At 69.6% G+C, this 19139-nt stretch overlaps 3 protein-coding genes across 3 annotated transcripts; 1 reads left to right on the top strand and 2 right to left on the bottom strand.

The window, feature by feature from the left end:
* Positions 1 to 419: 419 nt before the first annotated feature.
* Positions 420 to 10258, top strand: LMF2 (lipase maturation factor 2; the record flags this gene model as incomplete). Its single annotated transcript, XM_039570391.1, has 14 exons — positions 420 to 761; positions 1600 to 1628; positions 2270 to 2466; positions 3632 to 3810; positions 4956 to 5094; positions 6149 to 6283; positions 6370 to 6475; positions 6678 to 6774; positions 6876 to 7058; positions 7964 to 8132; positions 8862 to 8973; positions 9054 to 9165; positions 9813 to 10055; positions 10124 to 10258. Coding segments are annotated over 14 exons (2178 nt in total), but the record flags the coding sequence as incomplete, so codon positions are not given.
* Positions 10259 to 10939: 681 nt separating this feature from the next.
* Positions 10940 to 13593, bottom strand: MIOX (myo-inositol oxygenase). Its single transcript, XM_039570390.1, has 10 exons — positions 13576 to 13593; positions 12818 to 12880; positions 12494 to 12574; positions 12117 to 12279; positions 11966 to 12033; positions 11766 to 11875; positions 11621 to 11688; positions 11352 to 11401; positions 11144 to 11256; positions 10940 to 11048 (listed from the first exon to the last, which is right to left on the bottom strand). Exons 1-10 carry the CDS (start codon positions 13591 to 13593, stop codon positions 10940 to 10942), a joined length of 843 nt encoding a protein of 280 aa, XP_039426324.1.
* Positions 13594 to 14599: 1006 nt separating this feature from the next.
* On the bottom strand, positions 14600 to 18453 carry ADM2 (adrenomedullin 2). The gene is made up of 3 exons (XM_039571643.1): positions 18368 to 18453; positions 18074 to 18215; positions 14600 to 16671 (listed from the first exon to the last, which is right to left on the bottom strand). Exons 2-3 carry the CDS (start codon positions 18163 to 18165, stop codon positions 16296 to 16298), a joined length of 468 nt encoding a protein of 155 aa, XP_039427577.1. The 5' UTR covers positions 18166 to 18215; positions 18368 to 18453; the 3' UTR covers positions 14600 to 16295.
* Positions 18454 to 19139: the final 686 nt, after the last annotated feature.

The raw sequence follows: 19139 nt of genomic DNA, 5'->3' as shown, positions 1-19139 counted from the left end.
CCGGACAGAGCCGGGAGTGGGGCTGGGGAACCGGGACAGAGCCGGGAGTGGGGCTGGGGAATGGGGATAGAGCCAGGCGAACCGGGATAGAGCCGGGAGTGGGACCGGGAAACCGGGACAGATCCGGGGACGTGGCCAGTGGAATCGAGATTGGGATCGGTGTCGGGAAAAGGACCGACGGAGCCGGGAAAGGGACAGTCTCCATCCCCGTCCCGCTGCCCGTATCCCCGTTATCACCGCTCCAGCTGCCCCACGTCCCCCCGGCTCCCCCTGAGCCGCTCCCCATCCCTTTCCCCGTGGCTCTGGCTCTTCCCACCGCTTCCCAATCCCAGCTGGGAAAACTGGGATGAAGGGAGGGACAAAACCGGCATCATCTCCTCTCCTCGGCGGCGCCTCGGGTTTGTCCTGCAGCAGCCGCGGCAGCGGCTGCTGCAGGGACAAACCCGAGGCGCCGCCCGAGAATCTCCCAGTTTTCCCAGGAATCCTTCATTCCCATTCCCATTCCAGGTCTGTACGGGAGAGAGGGCATCCTGCCAGCCCGCAGGGTGCTGCGGCTCAGCGGGAAGGGGCTGTGGGAGCAGCTGCGAGATTTGCCCACCTTGCTGTGGCTCGGTCCCCGCCTGGGGCTGGACACGGAGCAGGGCATGGAGCTGCTGTGCGTGCTGGGAGTGCTGGCCGCCTTCGGAGCGCTGCTCTGCGATTCCCTGCGGGATTGCCTGGTCTTTGCCCTGCTCAGGGTGTTGTACCTGTCGTTGTACCAGGTATGGGGGCAGCAGGGGGCTTGGGGTGAGGGTGGGAGGTGTTGGTGTTGCGCCACGAGCTCGCTGGGTTTCCCTCGTGCTCGGATTTCGGTGCTGGGAGGCACAGCTGTGGGGTCGGGGAATGGTTGGGGTGGGATGGGAGCTGAAATCCCATTCCAGTCCCCATGGGCAGGGACACCTCCCGCTGTCCCAGGGTGCTCCAAGCCCCAATGTCCAGCCTGGCCTGGAGCTGCAGAGGGACTGGGGCCAAGGCCTGGAGGGCCAGGAGCCAGGGAATGGCTTCCCAGTGCCAGAGGGCAGGGCTGGATGGGAGATTGGCAATTGGGAATTGCTGGCTGGGAGGGTGGGCAGGCCCTGGCCCAGGGTGCCCAGAGCAGCTGGGGCTGCCCCTGGATCCCTGGCAGTGGCCAAGGCCAGGCTGGACATTGGGGCTGGAGCAGCCTGGCACAGTGGGAGGTGTCCCTGCCATGGCAGGGCTGGCACTGGAGGGGCTCTGAGCTCCCTTCCCACCCAACCCGTTCCAGGATTCCCTGAATCCTCCCTGGTGCTGGGGCTGGAGCTTCAGTGGGTCCGAGCTGAGTGTGGGGTGAGGAGGAGGAGGAGGATTTCTCTTCCCTCTGAAATGAGGGAATTGGAGAGGAATAAATGATCGGTGCGGGGCCGCCCCTCCCGGGGCTGGGGCTGTCACCTCCCACTGCCCCTTGGGTTTGGCCAGAGCCGTGTGCCAGGGGGCGACCCAGGGCTCTGTGCCCACCTCTCTCCCTGTGGGGAAGGGTCTGGGGGTGTCAGACCACCCCCCGTCCCCCGGCTGAGCCCCCACCCCGTTCCCTCTCTGCAGGTGGGACAGGTCTTCCTCTACTTCCAGTGGTGAGTCCAACCCCCGCCATGGGGGCTCAGAGCTGGGGGAACCTTCCAGGGCAGGGGGTTCAGCGGGATGGGGGGCTCTGGGGACCGGGATGGGGGGCACAGGGGGCTCTGGGGACCGGGATGGGGGGCTGTGGCGTCCAGACACGGGGATCTGGGAGTCTCTGGGGTCTGGGACAAAGGGCACAGCAGGACAGGGGCTCCCCAGGATCGGGGTTGGGGGGCACAGGGGGGCTCTGGGGACTGGGACCGGGGTTGTGGGGTCTCTGGGGACAAGGGTGGGAGGCACAGGGGGGCTCTGGGGACTGGGACCGGGGTTGTGGGGTCTCTGGGGACAAGGGTGGGAGGCACAGGGGGCTCTGGGGACTGGGACCGGGGTTGTGGGGTCTCTGGGGACAAGGGTGGGAGGCACAGGGGGGCTCTGGGGACTGGGACCGGGGTTGTGGGGTCTCTGAGGACAAGGATGGGAGGCACAGGGGGCTCTGGGGCACATGGGGGTGGGGGTCTCTGGGGACGGCAGGACAGCGGGGGCTCAGCAGGACGGGGTCCCCCACCCCATGTGCGGGGCGTGGCCGTGTCCCCAACCCCCTGTGGGGTGCAAGGCGGGGGGGTCTCAGCTCTGTGCCCCCCACACCCTCCCCCAGGGACAGCCTGCTGCTGGAGGCCGGGTTCCTGGCCGTGCTGGTGGCCCCCCTGCGCCTGCTGAGGTGGGGGTCCCCGGCCTGGAGACCCCACGACGCCGTCACCTTCTGGGGCGTGCGCTGGCTCCTCTTCCGCCTCATGTTCGCCTCGGGCGTGGTGAAGCTCACGAGCCGCTGCCCCACCTGGTGGGGGCTCACAGGTGAGGGGGGGCTTCGGGGGGCTCAGGTCTTGGGGGGTTCCCCCAGTTTGAGGGGCTATGATGCCCACGAGCCGCTGCCCCACATGGTGGGGGTGCAATTTGGGGGCACTCAGGTCTTGGGGGGCTCAGGTGTTCACCTGGAATTGCAGTGATTTATTGGGAAGTAGATTGGTCTTCACACCCCCGTGAAGACCCCCGTGTTCTCCGCCCCCCCCCCATTCTGAGGCACCACTTAATTGGGAAATCCCTCCTGTTTTGCCAGGGAGGTTTCCCTGTTCTGTGTGGGCTGTACTCCGCGGTGGGAAAAACTGGTGTTAACCCAGAATTAGGGTGAATTTTTGGGAAACAGATTAGGGAAAGCCCCCCCTGAAGCCCCCTGTGTCCTGTGGCCCCGAGTTACCATCTAATTTGGAAGGGGAAGCTTTTCCCTGTTTAGTGTTGGTTCTATTCCGTTGTGGGGGAAATCCAAATAAGCCTGGAATTCTAGTGAATTTTTGGGAAATAAATTAGGGAAAGCCCCCTGTGTCCTGTGCCCCCGAGGTACCATCTAATCTGGAAAGGGAAGCTTTTCCCTGTTTAGTGTTGGTTCTTTTCCATGGTGGGGGGTGGGAAAATCCAAATAAGCCTGGAATTCCGGTGAATTTTCAGGAAATAAATTAGGGAAAGCCCCCTGTGTCCCCCAGCCCTGAGGTACCATCTAATCTGAAAAGGGAAGCTTTTCCCTGTTTAGTGCTAGTTCTATTCTATTGTGGGGGAAATCCAAATAAGCCTGGAATTCCAGTGAATTTTTGGGAAGTAGATTATGGAAAATACCACTTGGAGCCCCTCAGGGCCCCCCTGAAGCCCCTTGTGTCCCCCAGCCCCGTGATGCCATTTAATTTAGAAACAGCAGCTTTTCCCTGTTTAGTGTTGGTTCTATTCCATGGTGGGGGGTGGGAAAATCCAAATAAGCCTGGAATTCTGGTGAATTTTCGGGAAATAAATTAGGGAAAGCCCCCTGTGTCCCCCAGCCCCAAGATACCATCTAATTTCGAAACAGCAGCTTTTCCCTGTTTAGTATTGCTTTTATTCCCTGGGGCCGGGGGAGGAAATCCAAATAAACCTGGAATTCCCGTGAATTTTCGGGAATCCTGTCAACCCCTCCCCGCCCTCGCCGTGCCCGCAGCGCTGACCTACCACTACGAGAGCCAGTGCATCCCCACGCCGGGCGCGTGGCTCGCCCACCAGCTGCCCGTGTGGTTGCAGAAGCTCAGCGTGGTGGCCACCTACGTCATCGAGGTGGCCGTGCCCCCGCTCTTCTTCGCGCCCCTGCGCCGCCTGCGCCTCTTCGCCTTCTACTGCCAGGTGGGGAGGGGGCTCCTCGGGCCGGGGTGGGCATGCAGGGGGGCTGCACAGGGGCCAGGGGTGGGCTGCTCGCTCCGTGGGCGCTGCAGGTGGGGTGGGCACAGTGCTGGAGGTGTTGGGGTGATGCCATGAAGATTTTTTCCTGGTCAGGGAACCAAGCAACTGATGCCTTTTCCTGGTCTTAAAATCAAGAGGCATACACGGTTAGAAGGGGAAAAGGGATTTTAGCTTGGGATTTATTTTAAGGATCCTTAAGTGCACATGTTTAGGTCATATGCATCAAGATGTACCCCGCCGAGTCTATCTCTGTGTCTGTCCCTCCCCCAACATTGGGTATAACATTATAGGTGTTACTAATTAGCAGATCTATCAAAGATTCCCCAATGAGAGGCTCGAGTGAGCCCCCCCTCCCCAAGGAACCTTCCCCTGGATGGTTCTATCTTCGTTTACACAATGTGTTCTGGAGAGGACCTTGGGCTCTGGGGCACGCTGATCCCTGGCTACGAAGCTTCTAAAATGTTGAGTCTCTCAGCTTGACAAACAAGTCCGAGAATGGAGGCAAAAAGCACTGGGAATACAGAAGTTGTAAAAAGGTGTAACAGGGGTATAAAAGAAGAGGCAAAAAATCTTCATGGCATCAAGGGTGCCCCGTGTCCGGTGTGCTCTGCCCCCCAGCCCTGTGAAGCCCCCTTTGTGGCCCCGGTTGTGCCAGGGGGGTTTCACAGGGCTGGGCTGGGCTCCTCGCTCCGTGGGCACTGCTGGTGGCGTGCCCAGTGTCCTCTGCCCCCCCGTCCAGTGACCCTCCCAGTCCTGTGACCCCTGTGGTGGCCCCTGGCACGGCCGGGGGAGCCCAGGGGGCTTCTTGGGGGCTGTGGTTGGTTCCTCGCACTGCGGGCACCGGGAGCTGGGGTGGTCGCAGTGCTGCTGGTGGTGTGCCCAGTGTCCCCTGCCCCCCTGTCCAGTGACCCCCTCCCAGCCCTGTGAGACCCCCACCGTGCCAGGGGGATCCCGTGGGGGTCTCCCAGGACTGGGGTTGGCTCTCGCTGTGGGCACTGCGAGATGAGGTGACCACACTGCTGGTGGTGCTGGTTGGGGTGTGCCCAGTGTCCTCTGTGACCCCCCAACCCCACCCTGTCCCCGCCCAGGTCCTGCTGCAGGTCCTCATCATCCTCACGGGCAACTACAACTTCTTCAACGCGCTGACCATCGTGCTGGCCTTCTCCCTGCTGGACGAGGAGCACGTGGGGCGCTGGCTGGGCCAGCCCCGCAAGAGGCACGGCAGTGGTGAGAGCCTGGGAGCCCCGTTTGGGGTGGGGGACACCTTCCCAGAGCGGGCAGGGCACACAGGACGTCGTGGCCACGCTCTGGGAGCTGCTGCTGGCGTGGTCCCTCACCCACCCCGGGGCAGGGGCTGTGCCCATGGGGACCCCAGGGCTGTGGGGCACAGCTGTGGGATCAGGGAATGGTTGGGGTGGGATGGGAGCTGAAATCCCATTCCAGTCCCCATGGGCAGGGACAGCTCCCACTGTCCCAGGGTGCTCCAAGCCCCAATGTCCAGCCTGGCCTGGAGCTGCAGAGGGACTGGGGCCAAGGTATGGAGGGCCAGGAGCCAGGGAATGGCTTCCCAGTGCCAGAGGGCAGGGCTGGATGGGAGATTGGGAATTGGGAATTGCTGGCTGGGAGGGTGGGCAGGCCCTGGCCCAGGGTGCCCAGAGCAGCTGGGGCTGCCCCTGGATCCCTGGCAGTGGCCAAGGCCAGGCTGGACATTGGGGCTGGAGCAGCCTGGCACAGTGGGAGGTGTCCCTGCCATGGCAGGGCTGGCACTGGAGGGGCTCTGAGGTCCCTTCCCACCCAGCCCATTCCAGGATTCCCTGAATCCTCCCTGGTGTTGGGGCTGGAGCTCCAGTGGGTCCGAGCCGGGTGTGGGGTGAGGAGGAGGAGGAGGATTTCTCTTCCTTCCCAAATGAGGGAATTAAGGAACAATAAATGACCCGTGTGAGGCCATCCCTTCTGGGCTGGGGCTGTCACCTCCTGGGGGGATGCTGTCACCCCACAAGGGGCTCCCACCCCTTGGAATTCTGCATCCCAGCGTGGCTCTGCTGCTCCTGGGCCTTTCCCTCCTCGTTCCTTTTCCCTGCAATGCTGGGAGCACTGGGACCCCTGGTTTGGGGGGGAGGGGAGGGGTCCTTTCCAGGCTGGGCAGGGGACAAGGGGACACAGTCGGAGCTGCTGCCACGTGGCCCCTCACCCACCCTGGGGCAGGCTGCTGTGCCCGTGGGTGACCCCAGGGCTGCGAGGGGGGGTCCCGGGCGGGCTCTGAGCCCCCTCCCTGCCCCAGCATGGCCCCCCAGCCTGGGCTCGGTGCTGGCCACGCTCCTGGAGCTCAGCACCTACGGCCTCCTGCTCTACTGGACCGTCCACTACTTCGGCCTGGAGGTCAACTGGGACAAGAAACTGCTGGACTCCAAAGTGGGTACGTCCGGGGGGCTGCGAGGACCCCGCGTGCCCCCTCCCTGCGGGGCCGGAGGGGCCGGCCCTGACCCCGGGGCTGTCCCGCAGCCTTCACCTACCACGAGTTCACGACGTGGCTGCGCACGGTGACGCTGCCGCTGGTGGGGGTGGCCTTCCTGTCCCTGTCCTGGGAGATCCTCGTGGCCATGTACCGGTGCGTGGGGGCCCCTGGGGTGTCCTGGGCCGTGGGGACACTGGGGTGACACGCTGGGAAAGGGGCGGCCCTGCTCCGGGATTTGGGAGCGGTCAGTGGGGGGGGGGGGGGGTTAACCCCTCACCCACAGCTGGAGCCCCCCCAAATTGGGGGGGGGGCTGAGCCTCTCGGCCCCCTTACCACCCCGTTTGTGCCCCCCCAGCTGTGCCTGCGTCCGTGGATGCTTCTGGAAGCTCTGGGCCACCCTGCAGTGGGCCATCATGGCCACGGCCACCGTCAGCCTGTTCGCCGTCAGCCTGGTGAGGGCCGGGGGCCACGGGGGGCTCCTGGGGGCCACAGGGGGCTCCTGGGGACCCCAACCCCCCCCCAGGCCGTGACAGAGCCCCCCCTGCCACCCCAGGTGCCCTTCACCTACATCGACCACGAGTCCAACGGGAAGCTGTGGCCCGGGATCCACCAGATGTTCGGGGCCGTGGAGCGCTTCCAGGTGGTCAATTCCTACGGGCTCTTCCGCAGGATGACCGGGGTCGGCGGGCGGCCGGAGGTCATCCTGGAGGGCAGCTACGATGGGCACAGCTGGACGGTGAGTCAGGGGTGGGCACAGCTGGACACTAAAGGACGGGGCAGACCTCCCAGACCAGTCCCACCCCGTGCCATGTCACACCTGGAGTTTCCCAGGATTTGTCCCCCCCCGTACAGCCCCCGGGGACAGCACCGGGGCGTGTCGGGGTCTCCATCCCCATCCCATGGACAGCACCGGGGCGTGTTGGGGTCTCCATCCCCATCCCATGGACAGCACCGGGGCATCGGGGTCTCCATCCCCAATCCCATGGACAGCACCGGGGCGTGTCGGGGTCTCCATCCCAATCCCATGGACAGCACCGGGGCGTGTCGGGGTCTCCATCCCCAATCCCATGGACAGCACCGGGGCGTGTTGGGGTCTCCATCCCCAATCCCATGGACAGCACCGGGGCGTGTCGGGTCTCCATCCCAGTCCCATGGACAGCACCGGGGCGTGTCGGGGTCTCCATCCCCAATCCCATGGACAGCACCGGGGCGTGTCGGGGTCTCCGTTCCCAGTCCCATGGACAGCACCGGGGCGTGTTGGGGTCTCCATCCCCAATCCCATGGACAGCACCGGGGCGTGTCGGGGTCTCCGTTCCCAGTCCATGGACAGCACCGGGGCGTGTCGGGGTCTCCATCCCCAATCCCATGGACAGCACCGGGGCGTGTTGGGGTCTCCGTCCCCAATCCCATGGACAGCACCGGGGCGTGTCGGGGTCTCCATCCCCAATCCCATGGACAGCACCGGGGCGTGTTGGGGTCTCCGTCCCCAATCCCATGGACAGCACCGGGGCGTGTCGGGGTCTCCGTTCCCAGTCCCATGGACAGCACCGGGGCGTGTCGGGGTCTCCATCCCCATCCCATGGACAGCACCGGGGCGTGTCGGGGTCTCCATCCCCATCCCGGCCGTTCCCGATCCCACAGGAGATCGAGTTCATGTACAAGCCCGGGAACGTGAGCGCGGCCCCGGCCGTGGTGGCCCCGCACCAGCCCCGCCTGGACTGGCAGCTCTGGTTCGCCGCCCTGGGGCCCCACCAGAGCAGCCCCTGGTTCGGCGCCCTGGTGCTGCGCCTGCTGCAGGGCCAGCCCGACGGTCAGCCATGGGCACAGGGCACGGCCCGGGGGGCTCGGGGGGCTCTGAGGGCCAGCCTGGGGACACGGGGGGCTCTGGGGACCCAGGGTGTGGCAAGGTCTCCCCAGCCTTCACAGGTTTGGGGTGTCCCTGTTTGGGTCCAGGGTGTCCCCCACAACATTCTGGGGTGTCTGTGTTTGCGTTGGGGTGTTCCTGCAGCCGTGGGCATGTCCCTGTTGGGGTTTGGGGTGTCCCTGGGTGTGTTGGGGTGTCTCTGTTGGGGTTTGGGGTGTCCCTGGGTGTGTTGGGGTGTCCCTTTTGGGATTTGGGCTGTCCCTGGGTGTGTCTGGTGTGTCCCTGTTGGGGTTTGGGGTGTCCCTGGGTATGTTGGGGTGTCTCTGCTGGCCTCTGGGCTGTCCCTGGGTGGTTGTCCCTGGGTGTGTTGGGGTGTCCCTGTTGGGGTTTGGGCTGTCCCTGGGTGTGTTGGGGTGTCCCTGTTGGGGTTTGGGCTGTCCCTGGGTGTGTTGGGCTGTCCCTGTTGGGGTTTGGGGTGTCCCTGGGTGTGTTGGGCTGTCCCTGCTGGGCTCTGGGCTGTCCCTGGGTGTGTTTGGGCTGTCCCTGGGTGTGGTTGGGGTGTCCCTGCTGGCCTCTGGGCTGTCCCTGGGTGTGTTTGGGGTGTCCCTGGGTGTGTCGGGGTGTCCCTGGGTGTGTCGGGCTGTCCCTGCTGGCCTCTCACGCCGTGTCCCGCAGTGATCCGGCTGGTGCAGACGGACGAGTCGCGGTACCCGTTCCACGGCCGCCCCCCGACCTTCCTGCGGGCCCAGCTCTACAAGTACTGGTTCACAGCCCCCAGCGAGGGCAGGTGAGCGGGGAGGGGTCCCCCTGCCCCCCACAGCCCCTCTCTGGGGGGGTTTGGGGCCGCCTGACCCCCTGTCCCCGCAGCAGCCCGGGCCCGGCGCCGTGGTGGCGGCGGCAGCGCGTGCAGGAGTTCTTCCCCCGCGTGTCCCTGGGAGACCCCACGCTGGAGTCCCTGCTCAGCCAGCACGGCCTCAAGGTGGGCCCTGAGACCCCTCCCCGGGCCCTGAGACCCCTCCCTGGGCACTGAGACCCCTCCCTGGGCCCTGAGCCCCTTCCTCCGACACCCCTGAGCCCCCTTCCCTCGCCCCAGCTCCCTCCCTGACCCCCTTCCATTGCTCTTGACCCTCTCTTCTTCACCTTGATCCCCTTCGCTCACCCCCACCCCCCTGAGCCCCCTTCCCTCTCCCCCAAGCACCCTCCCTCTCCCTCCCTGACCCCCTTTCCTGGCCCCAAACTCCCCTTTCCTTCACCATTGACCCCTTTCCCTCACCCTGACCCCATTTTTTGGCCCCTGTCCCCCCCTTCACCTGCTCCTGACCCCCCTTCCCTCCCTCATCCTGGACCCCGACCCCCTTCCCTTGCCCTTGACCCCCTGACCCCCCTCTCCCTGGCCCCAACTCCCCCTCCCTGACCCTCTTTCTTGGCCCCCTGACCCTCTTCCCTCCCCATGATCCCTTTTCAGCCCCCTGATCCCCCCTTCCCTCATCCCTGACCCTCTTCCCTCTCTTTCCCTGGTCCCCGACCCCCTTCTTCCCACACCCTGATCCCCTTTTCCAGCCCCCGACCCTTTTCCTTTGCCCCCGGTCCCCTTTACACCCCTCGCTGACCCCGCTGTCCCCCCAGGACAAGCCCCCGCTGCGGCGCCGAGGCGACGCCGTGCTGCCGCGCCTGCTGGGCTCGCTGCGCCGCCTGTGCCAGCCCTTCTCGGGCCCGGCCGTGCTCTGGTCCCTCTACCTGGTGGCCGCCACCGCGGGGCTGCTGCGGGCGCTGGCCCGGGGCTCCCGGGGGGGGCCGCCCCCCGCCCGCCACAAAGGGCCCGCGAGCGGGGCGAGCGCAACGGGGTGCGGGGCTCGGACGGGGCACGGGGCGAGCGCAACGGGGTGCGGGGCTCGGAGGGGGCACGGGGCGAGCGCAACGGGGTGCGGGGCTCGGAGGGGACACGGGGCTCGGATGGGACACGGGGCCCGGACGGGACACGGGGCCCGGACGGGACACGGGGCTCGGACGGGGCACGGGGCACGGACGGGGCACGGCCCGAGGGCCGGCACGGCAACAAGAGGAAGAAGTAGCCCCCGCGGCCCCCCCAAAAATGGGGGTCGTGGGGGGGCAGCGCTCGGTGGACCCCGCCCCGGGGAGGGCGCCCCGAGTGCCAGTGCCTTCGGCACGGCGTGGCCATGCGGGAGCGGGGGGACACGGCCCGGGGGCTCGGGGACCCCTCCCCAGTGCCCAGGGACCCCTCCGGGCCCCCCCAGTGTTTGGGGGGCCTCAGCACAGGTCAGGGGCTCAGAGCGGCTGGGGGCTCTGTGCCCGCGGGCTGGAGCAGTTTGGGCAGTGCCAGCCCTCCGGTTACCCTGCCCAGCCCCTCAGGTCACTTCGGGGTGTCCCCCCCCGGCACTTTGGGGTGCTCCCGCCGCGCCCCCTTCCCCTCCCCCCCGCGGGCTCCGCCCGTCCTGCGCTTCCTCCCCCCCCCGCCCCGAGCCCAGAGGTTTCCTATAATTTTCTAATTAAAGCCTTTGACATTCCAGCCCTGCAGCTCTCCTGGGATTGGGGGGGGGGGGCTCCTGGGCTCTCTCCTGCCCGGGGGGGCAGCGCGGGGTGGGGTGACCCCCGTGGGGGGGGCGCTGGCACCGAGCGGGGGTGCGGCAGAAGCAGATTTATTGCGGAGCCCCGGGGTGGGGGGGGGGCCCGGCAGGGTTTCGGGGGAGTCCCGGGCGGGTTTCGGGGGGTCCCGCGGGGTCCCGCGGGGGGGGTCACCAGCAGAGCTGCCCCGGGCAGTATTTGTCGATGAGGCCCTGGTAGTAAGCGCGGAGCTGCTGCACGTCGGGCAGCTCCTCCTGCTTGGTGTACAGGTCGAACTTGCTGCGGGGGCAAACGGGGGGTCAGGGCCGGGGGCTGATGCCCCCCCAAACCCGCGGGGGGCCCGGCCGAGCCCCCGGCCCCCCCCGGGCACGCACTTGAGCTCCCGGACCCAGGGCAGCATGCGCCGGTCCTCCTCGGAGCACAGGTGGCCGTAGTCGCCGTGGGCGTGCCAGGGGTAGAAGGAGTGGAAGCGAACCATGTAGAAAGCCTGGGGTGGGGGGCAGAAACAGGTTTAGGGTGCCCCCCCCGCCGCAGCCCCAAACCTCCCGGGGGTCCCTGAGCCCCCCCCCAGTCCGAGCTCACCTCCTTGGGCAGGGCGAAGTTGTTGAACTTCATCACTTGGTACATGTACTCTGAAAAGAGGGGGGGCGTGGGGCGGGGCTGGACCCCACCGGGGGGGACCCCGAGAGGTGCAGACCCCTCCCCGGAGAGCTACAGCTCCCCCAAAAGTCACAGGGCCCCCCCGGGAGCTGCGGCCCCCCCAGAAGAGCAGCCCCTGCCCCACGCCAAGGGCTGCAGTCCCCCAGCAAAGGGGGCACTGGGGACCCCCCCCCCCCGCCCCCCAAACTCACCATCGTGGCCCCAGGACATGAGGACGTTCTCCAGGCCGCAGCCGGGCTGGTACATCCCGTACTCGGTGCTGGGGGTGGGATGAGGGCTGAGGGGCTGGACCCCCCCCGCAGCCCCCGCCCCAACCCCCCCGGGGGTCCGGCTCACCTGTACCGGGGGTCTTTGGTGTCGGGGTTGTCGTGGAAGGTGGAGTCCCCATAGACCACCGACTTCTGCACCTTGCAGCCCACCGGGAAGGTGTCCCCGACCACGGCCCACTGCGGGCACAGGGGGGTCACAGCAGCCCCCGAGGGTCCCCCGGCCTCGGGGGGGGGGGGCCCGGACCCCCTCCCCACCATGCCGCTCACCTGGGGCTCCCCGAACAGCACCAGCACCTTGCCCAGATCGTGCAGGAGCCCCACGAGGTGGAACCAGTCTGGGGGCGAGCGGGGCCGTGTCACCCGCGGGGCTGGGGACCCCGGCGGGGACAGGGCGGGCAGGCGCGGGGTCCGGCCCTACCTTTGTCGGGGTGCGCCCGGCGGATCCCCTCGGCCGTCTGGAAGGCGTGGAAGGAGTTGGGGAAATCCACGTCGGGGTCCGACTCGTCCACGAGCTGATCCAGCAGCTCCAGCGCCTCCATGGCGCTCATCCTCCGCAGCGAGCACGAGCCGTACTGCGCGCTCTGGGGACACCGCGACGCGTGGGGACACCGCGACCGCCACCCGCGACCCTCCCTGGGGCTGGGGGCGGCGGATGGCGCCCTTCGGTGCCCCCCAAACCCGGCTGGGTTTGGGGTGCGGGGCTGGGTTTGGGGTGCGGGGTGGGAGGGCTGGGACACCCCCCCCGGTGTGGGGACACGGGGGGACACCGGGGGGACACGGGGGGGGAGTTCCCACCTTCCTGCGGACGAACTCCACGGTCTGGTGGGTGTGCATGAGCAGGTAGGTGTTGTACACGCGGTCGATCAGCATCCCCTCCTGCAGGGCAGCACCGGGGGCTGGGGGGGTCCGGGGGGATCCCCAGTGACCCTCGCCCAGCCTGGGGTGGCAGAGCCCCCCCGGGGCTCCTCCGGCTGCTCCCGGCAGCGGGGCGGGACCCCCGGGAGGGGCAGCCGGACCCCAGGGACCCCCAGCACCGTGCAGCCGAACCCCCGAACCCCACCCCATTTTGGGGCCCCCCGCCCACCCCGGGGTCCCCGGGACCCGCCCCCCCCCACTCACGGTGTAGTTGCGGAACTCGGTCTTGGCCTTGCCGGGTTTGGGCTCCTCGGAGGAGTCGGGGCCCTGCGGGGGGATGGGGGCTCAGGGAGACCCCGGGTGGGCACCGCGGGACGGGGATGGCTCAGGGGGTCCCATCCCGCCCCCAGCCCGGGCACTGCGGGACAGGGGCTTGGGGACAGAGGGACACTGGCAGCAAGGGGAGACCTGGCCGCGTGAGGTCCCCCCACCGCAGGGGCTCACAGTGTCACACTTTGTCACACGGTGTCACACTTTGTCACACTTTGTCACACGGTGCCACACGTTATCTATCACCCGGTGTCACACGGTGTCACAGATCGTCACACGGTGTCACAGATCACCACACCCCGTCCCCCCCCCCGGGGCACAGAGGGACCTGCGGGTGCTGCCCCCGATCCCTGGCGGGGTCCAGCCCAGGTTGTCCCTGGGTGGGGGCAGCAGCTCCGGGGGTCCCTTTTGGGGACCGTGTGGGGTCCCTGCTCAGGCCCTGCAGCCCCCCGGGCTGGCCCTGACCCCCCCAACCCTGCCCAGGGTAGGGAGCAGCTCCCCATGGCCTCGGGACCCCCCTCCTGCCGCGGGGGCCTCCCGGGGCTGGCACCCTTCGGGGTGGGGTCCCCCATGGGGTGACACCCCCCAGCAGGGAGGACATCGCCGGGGGTCTCCTCTGCACCCCAGGTTTGGCGTGGCCCGGGTGTGTCCGCCCCCCCAGTGAGTGCCCCGAGCCCCCTGCCCACACTCACCGCCTGGAGGCTGCTCATGGTGGGTCTGGGGGCTGTGGGGTGGCCGCGGCACCCCCGCTTTTATGGCGGGGGGCGGCGCGGGGGGCCCCGCCCGGCCCCGCGGGGACAATCGGTGACCATTTAACCCGCCCCGGTTAATGGTTGACCCCGCGCCCGCCTGGGGGGCTGCGGCTCCCGGAGGGGGCTGGGGGACCCCTGGCCCGGCCCCGAGCTGGGGACCCCCGGCCTGGGCACCCCCGGCCGCGCTGTCCCCGGTGTCCCCCCGCGGGGCCACGGGGAGCGGAGCCGGCCCTGGGGACAAGGGGCACGGGGGGGCACCGGGCTGGCCTGGCACTGCCCCGGGGTCCCCAGGCGGGGGTGGGGGGATGGACATCGGCTTGGCCGGAGCGTCGAGAGCGGAACCCGGCGGGGACATCGGGACGGGCACGGGTGTGACAGGGCACGGACACGTGTGAGTATGGCCAGGCCGGGGCACGGACACGGCTGGACATGGGCACGTGTGGGCACAGGCACGGCTGGGCACGGGCAGGACAGGGCACGGACACAGCTGGGCACGGGCACGTCCTCTCCGGGAATGTGGGCAGGGGTGACACACACGCGTGCGTGTGTCCCCACTGTCCCCACGTCTGTCCCCGCATCCCTGCGGGCACAGCCCCCGCCCGTCACCTCCCGGCCCCGGGGGAGCCGGTCCCCGTCCCCGACACGGCCGCCCCTCGCCCCATCCCCTGCCCCATCCCCCTGCCCCATCCCCACGGGACCAGCGCGCCCCATCCCCCTGCCCCATCCCCCTGCCCCATCCCCCTGCCCATCCCCACGGCGTCACCGTGCCCCATCCCTGCCCCATCCCCGCCCCATCATTCCCGCCCCATCCCCACGAGGTCACCGTGCCTCATCCTTGCCCCATCCCTGCCCCATCCCCCCATTTTTTCCCATCCCATTTTCCCCTCCCCACGGGACCAGCACGCCCCATCCGTGCCCCATCCCGGTTTCCCATCCCCACGGGATCACCACGCTCCATCCCGGCTCCTCTTCACACTTTGTTTATTCCACACAAACCAGGATTCCCGGCGGGAAGCAGCGACGCTCCGCGCCGTGGGGCAGGACGGGTCGGGCACCCACCAGGCTCAGCGGGGGCACCCAGAGGAGGGGACAAAGGCCTGGGGACCCCCCGCGCCCCTCGGCAGCTCCACGGGGGGCTGGGAAGTCCTGGGACACCCGCGGGATGGACGCAGCTCCGGGTGGCACCCGTGGGATCCTATCCCGGAACCTCCCGGGACACCCAGGGGACACCATGAGACATTCCTGGGACATCCCGTCCCGGAACCTCCCGAGACCCCCAGGTGCTCTGGGGAATGGGGGCTGGGGTGCTCCTGGGGGGATCGGGGTGCTCCAGGGGATGGGGTGCTCCTGAGGATGAGGCGTTCCCAGGAATGGGAGCGTTCCTGATGATGGCGATGTTCCTGGGAATGGGGGTTTCTGTGGGAATGGAGTGCTCTGGGAATGGGAATGGTCTGGGAATGGGGGATGCTCCTGGGAGGACAGGGGTGATCAGCAGGGAACGGGAGGATGCTGCTCTTGGGGGGCTGCTCAAGCTGCTCCCAGGAGGGGGGTGGGACAGTGACCGGGTCACACATCCCCGTCCCACCGGGCCAGGGGGTGACAGGGATACTCGGGGTCCCCTCATGTCCCCGGGCCGCCACCCCGTGTGGGCGCCCACTGAGCCTGTGGGGACACGGCGTGTCACCAGCGGGGGCCGGGGGTGTCCCCGAGGGTGCAGCAGGCGACAGGGCTGGGCAGGTCTGGGATAGGGCAGGAGTGGGGCACAGGACCCCTGCTTTCCACTGCCCCCCACATTTGGGGACATCTCACTGTCGCCGGCTCCCGCAGGGCTGTGGGTGACACAGGGTGGGGACACGGGACAAGGTGCCCGGGGAGGGGACAACGTCCACGCTGAGGAGGGCAGGACCCCCCACAGCAGCCGGGAAGGTGCCGACCCAACTGGGACCCCCAAGTGGGGAAGGTGCTGGGGGCCGCCCCATCCCCCACCCCGGAGCGGGGACCCGTGCCCTGTCCTTGCACCCTGGCACCCCCCAGCCCCAGTGTCACCCTGGCGAGGACAAGGGGTGCTGGGGGTGCCCTGGGGGGGCTCCGGGGGTGCCACAGCAGGCAACTGGAATGCTGAGTCAGCAGGAAGCGTGGCCGGGGGGTCTTGCAGCAAGGTGCCGGGTGCTGCTGCGGTCAGCGGGATTCCCGGTGGCCCTTGGACCCGCCCCGGACAGACTGGGCCGCTGCCAGACACCACGGGTCCCCCCGGGTCACCACGGGCCACCACACCAGCCACCAGGGGCCACTCTGAGCCACCAGAGTCACTATGGGCCGCCACCGGTCACCCGTGAGTCACTCTGGGCCACTGCTGCCAGTCACTATGGGCCACCGCTGCCCACCAGGGATCACTTTGGGTCATCATGGGCCACCACCAGTGCCCACGGTGCCCTGTCAGCTCCTGGCCAGCCCGGGCCGCCGCTGGGCCACCGTCTCCCAGCCCCGGGTCCTCTGCGCCTCCATCAGGAGGTTCTGGTGGCAGGAGCCCCCCGGGGACACCCCCAGCCCGCGGCGTGGCCACGGCCGGGGCCGGGCAGTGGCGGAGGAGCCCGGCCGCGAGTGGCCGTGGAAATGCCTTCAGCGGGGTCCCGCGGGGCGGGGCGGGGGCGCGCCCCCCCTCAGCCGTAGCTGTGGGGGCTGTTGGGGTTCATGGGGGGACGAGTCGGCGGGCGCCCCGACTGTCCCCGCAGCTGCCACAGGCGGTGGCTCAGGTTCAGCACCTGGCAGGTGCCCAGCACGCAGCCCCACCCGCACCAGGTGTCCCCCGGCGTGGCGGCGGCCCGGGCGGGCGGGGTCCCGCCGTCGGTCGTGCCGCAGGACGAGGTGCCGGACGTGCCACGGGGGAGGCCGGGGGCGAGCAGGCGGCGCCGGGGGCGACCCAGGGGCCGTGCCGGGCACCAGGACTCGGTGTCGCAGGGTCCCGATGGGCCGCGGGCCGGGGGGTCTCCGGGGAGGGAAGGGATCCGCTCCGGGGGGCTCCGCGCCGGGGGGTCCCTGCAGGACAGAAGGGACGGGGTCAGGGGCACAGCTGCGGCACCCGGGCAGGGGGGTGGCACTGCCACAGCAACGGGGGGCCACGGGGGCACCGCATGAGCCCCGAGCCAGCGCCGTGCCCGGGGCTTCCGCAGGAGCGGGAGGAGGAGGAGGAGAGGAGGGAGGAGAGCAGCCAGGGCAGGCTTCCTGCAGCCCCGCACGTACTCCGAGAACACGGGCACGCGTGTCCCGCACACGCGACACCACGGGGCACTCGCCGAGCCCCAAAACTGCCTGGTCCCGCCCGCGCCCACCCCCGGCTCCCCCCTCCGCCCGCCCCGTTCCCACGGCCTCTGCCCCGGCACCCACGCGTCCCGGCTGTGGCACCCACGCCCCTGCCCCGGGCACCCGCGGGGGGTCCGGCCTCAGGGCACCCCCACAGTGCCACAGAGCTCTCCCGCCCCAGTCCCCTGTGCCTCAGTGCCCCCTGCCCTGGGGACACCCTTTCCTCAGGGGACCCCTGCTGAGTTCCAAGGAACTTGAGGTTTTGCTCCAATTCTTAATCCCGTCCTTCTCTTTTTCCTTTTTTTTTTTTTTTAATATTTCCTCCCCATTTTAACCCTCGTCCTGTGCCCCAGAGAACCCAGCCCAGCCCAGCCCACCCCTCAGCCGTGGCAGGAGCTGCCCGGCCCCTGTGGGTGTCGGGGTGCCCCAGCCCCCCATCCATGGCCGTGCCAGGGCCCCCCTCCCCCCCCGGATCCCCCGGGAGCCAGACGGGGATCCCCGGGTGCCGGGGCCGGCCAGACGCGCTCCCCGAGCAGGGACACGCACACGCACGTGCGGTGTGTGCACACTCGCACAGCCGGGGGGGTCTGTCCCTTCAGCACCCCATGACGCCCCCCGGGCACCCGCACCGGCCCCGGGCACCCCGAGCTCTTGCACTCACAGAATCCTCATCCCGGCGGGGCCCAACCCTCGGCCCTTCCCGCACCCCTCGCACCCCCGGGCGCCCCGTGACCCCGGTGCCCCAGCCCCTATCGCGGGGGGCCGGGGCCCCGCACCCCCGCTCGCCACCGCGTCCCCCGGGTCCCCGCGGGACACGCAGCGAGGGCGGGGGGGGACCCGGTAGGAGACGGTGCCCGGGGACCCCCAGGTCCCCATTCCGGGCAGCTGAGGGGGCGTGGGGGGCACGGGGAGGCCGCGGGGCCGGGTCCCGGGCAGGGGGTGCAGAGCCGCGCCGGGCGGGGTGCGGGCAAACGGGGTGCGGGCAAAGGGGGTGCGGGCAAAGGGGTGCGGGCGAGGGGGCGTCCCGGGCAGGGGATGCGGGCAGGGGGTCGAGCAGGGGTCCGGGCAAGGATCAGGGCGGGGGTCCGGGCAGGGATCCAGGCAGGAATCAGGGCAGGGGTGCGGCAGGGTCCCTCACCTGCGGGGCGGCAGGGCCCGGCCGTGGGGCAGCTCCAGCAGGCACAGCGCGAAGCTGACGCAACCCAGCGCCAGCGGGGCCGGGGCTCGCATGGCCGGACGGGACGGGACGGGACGGGACCGGACGGGACGATCGGCGGCGGCTGCGGGAGAGAGCGGCGGGTGGCTCGGGGGGCTCGGCGGGGGGGTCGCGCTGGGGTCCGGCTCCAGATCCCAGCCCCCTTCTCGTCCTGCCCCCGCTCCGCTCCCTCCCTTGGTGCCGCAGCGCGGGGGCGGCGCGGGGTCCCGGCGGTACCTGGCCGGGATCGGGGCGCGGTGGGGTCGGGGTCGGGTCTGTCCCCGCTCGGTGCTGCCGCTCTCCGCCCCGGCCAAGGTTAAATATCGCCGGGGACGGCGGGCGGGAGGAGCCCAACGGGACGGGAGGAGCCACGGGCGGGAGCAGCCCCGCACCGCCCTCGGTTCCGCACCGGCCCCGGCCCCCGGCCGCGCACCGGCCCCGCACCTTCCCCGGCACCGCACCGGTCCCGCAACCCCCAAGTCCCGCAGCGCCCCGGCCCCGCGCTGCCCCTCCCAGACCCCTCGCTGGCCCCGGCCCCCTCGGCCCCGCACGGCTTCGCACCTTCCCCGGCCCCTCCTCAGTTCCGCACCCCCGGCCCCGCGCCGGTCCCGGTTCCGGAGCGGCCCCGGCCCCGCACCTTCCCTGGCACCGCACCGGTCCCGCACCGCCCCGGCTCCACGCTGGCCCCGAAGCTCCTCCCGGTACCGCACGTCCCCCGGTCCCCTCGGCCCCGCTCCGGCCCCGCTCCGGCCCCGCTCCGACCCCGCTGACCCCTGGCCCTTCCCGGCGCGGGGCTGGGGCTGGGGGAGCGGCCCTGGGGCTGGGCTGGGCTCGGGGACCCGTTCGGGGGCACTGGAAGGGGGCCGCGCTGGGGCTGTTGGGGGGTCTGGGCGGCCCCCGCAGCCCCCGGTGGCGGCGGCGCCGGGCCCGTGGTGCCCGTGCCACGTCGCGCTGTGCCCTGCCAAGCCCGGCCCGTGTGCCTCCCGCCTGGCACCGCCGCGCAGGGGGC

This window comes from Corvus cornix, chromosome 1A, assembly GCF_000738735.6.
Source record: "Corvus cornix cornix isolate S_Up_H32 chromosome 1A, ASM73873v5, whole genome shotgun sequence".
NCBI classification, from domain to species: Eukaryota; Metazoa; Chordata; class Aves; order Passeriformes; family Corvidae; genus Corvus; species Corvus cornix.
Note: the sequence above shows the minus strand (reverse complement) of the source record. Positions and strands in the feature narration are given on the sequence as shown.

What these genes read in the sequence shown, in the direction of transcription:
- ADM2 (XM_039571643.1), bottom strand. Translation starts at nt 18,165, where the DNA reads ATGCGAGCCCCGGCCCCGCTGGCGCTGGGTTGCGTCAGCTTCGCGCTG. An exon ending in CGGGCCCTGCCGCCCCGCAG is followed by an intron (nt 16,672 to 18,073) that starts GTGAGGGACCCT and finishes TCTGTCCTGCAG; the next exon opens with GGACCCCCCGGCGCGGAGCC.
- MIOX (XM_039570390.1), bottom strand. An exon ending in ACCAAAGACCCCCGGTACAG is followed by an intron (nt 11,689 to 11,765) that starts GTGAGCCGGACC and finishes TCCCACCCCCAG; the next exon opens with CACCGAGTACGGGATGTACC. An exon ending in ACTTCGCCCTGCCCAAGGAG is followed by an intron (nt 11,257 to 11,351) that starts GTGAGCTCGGAC and finishes CCCCCACCCCAG; the next exon opens with GCTTTCTACATGGTTCGCTT.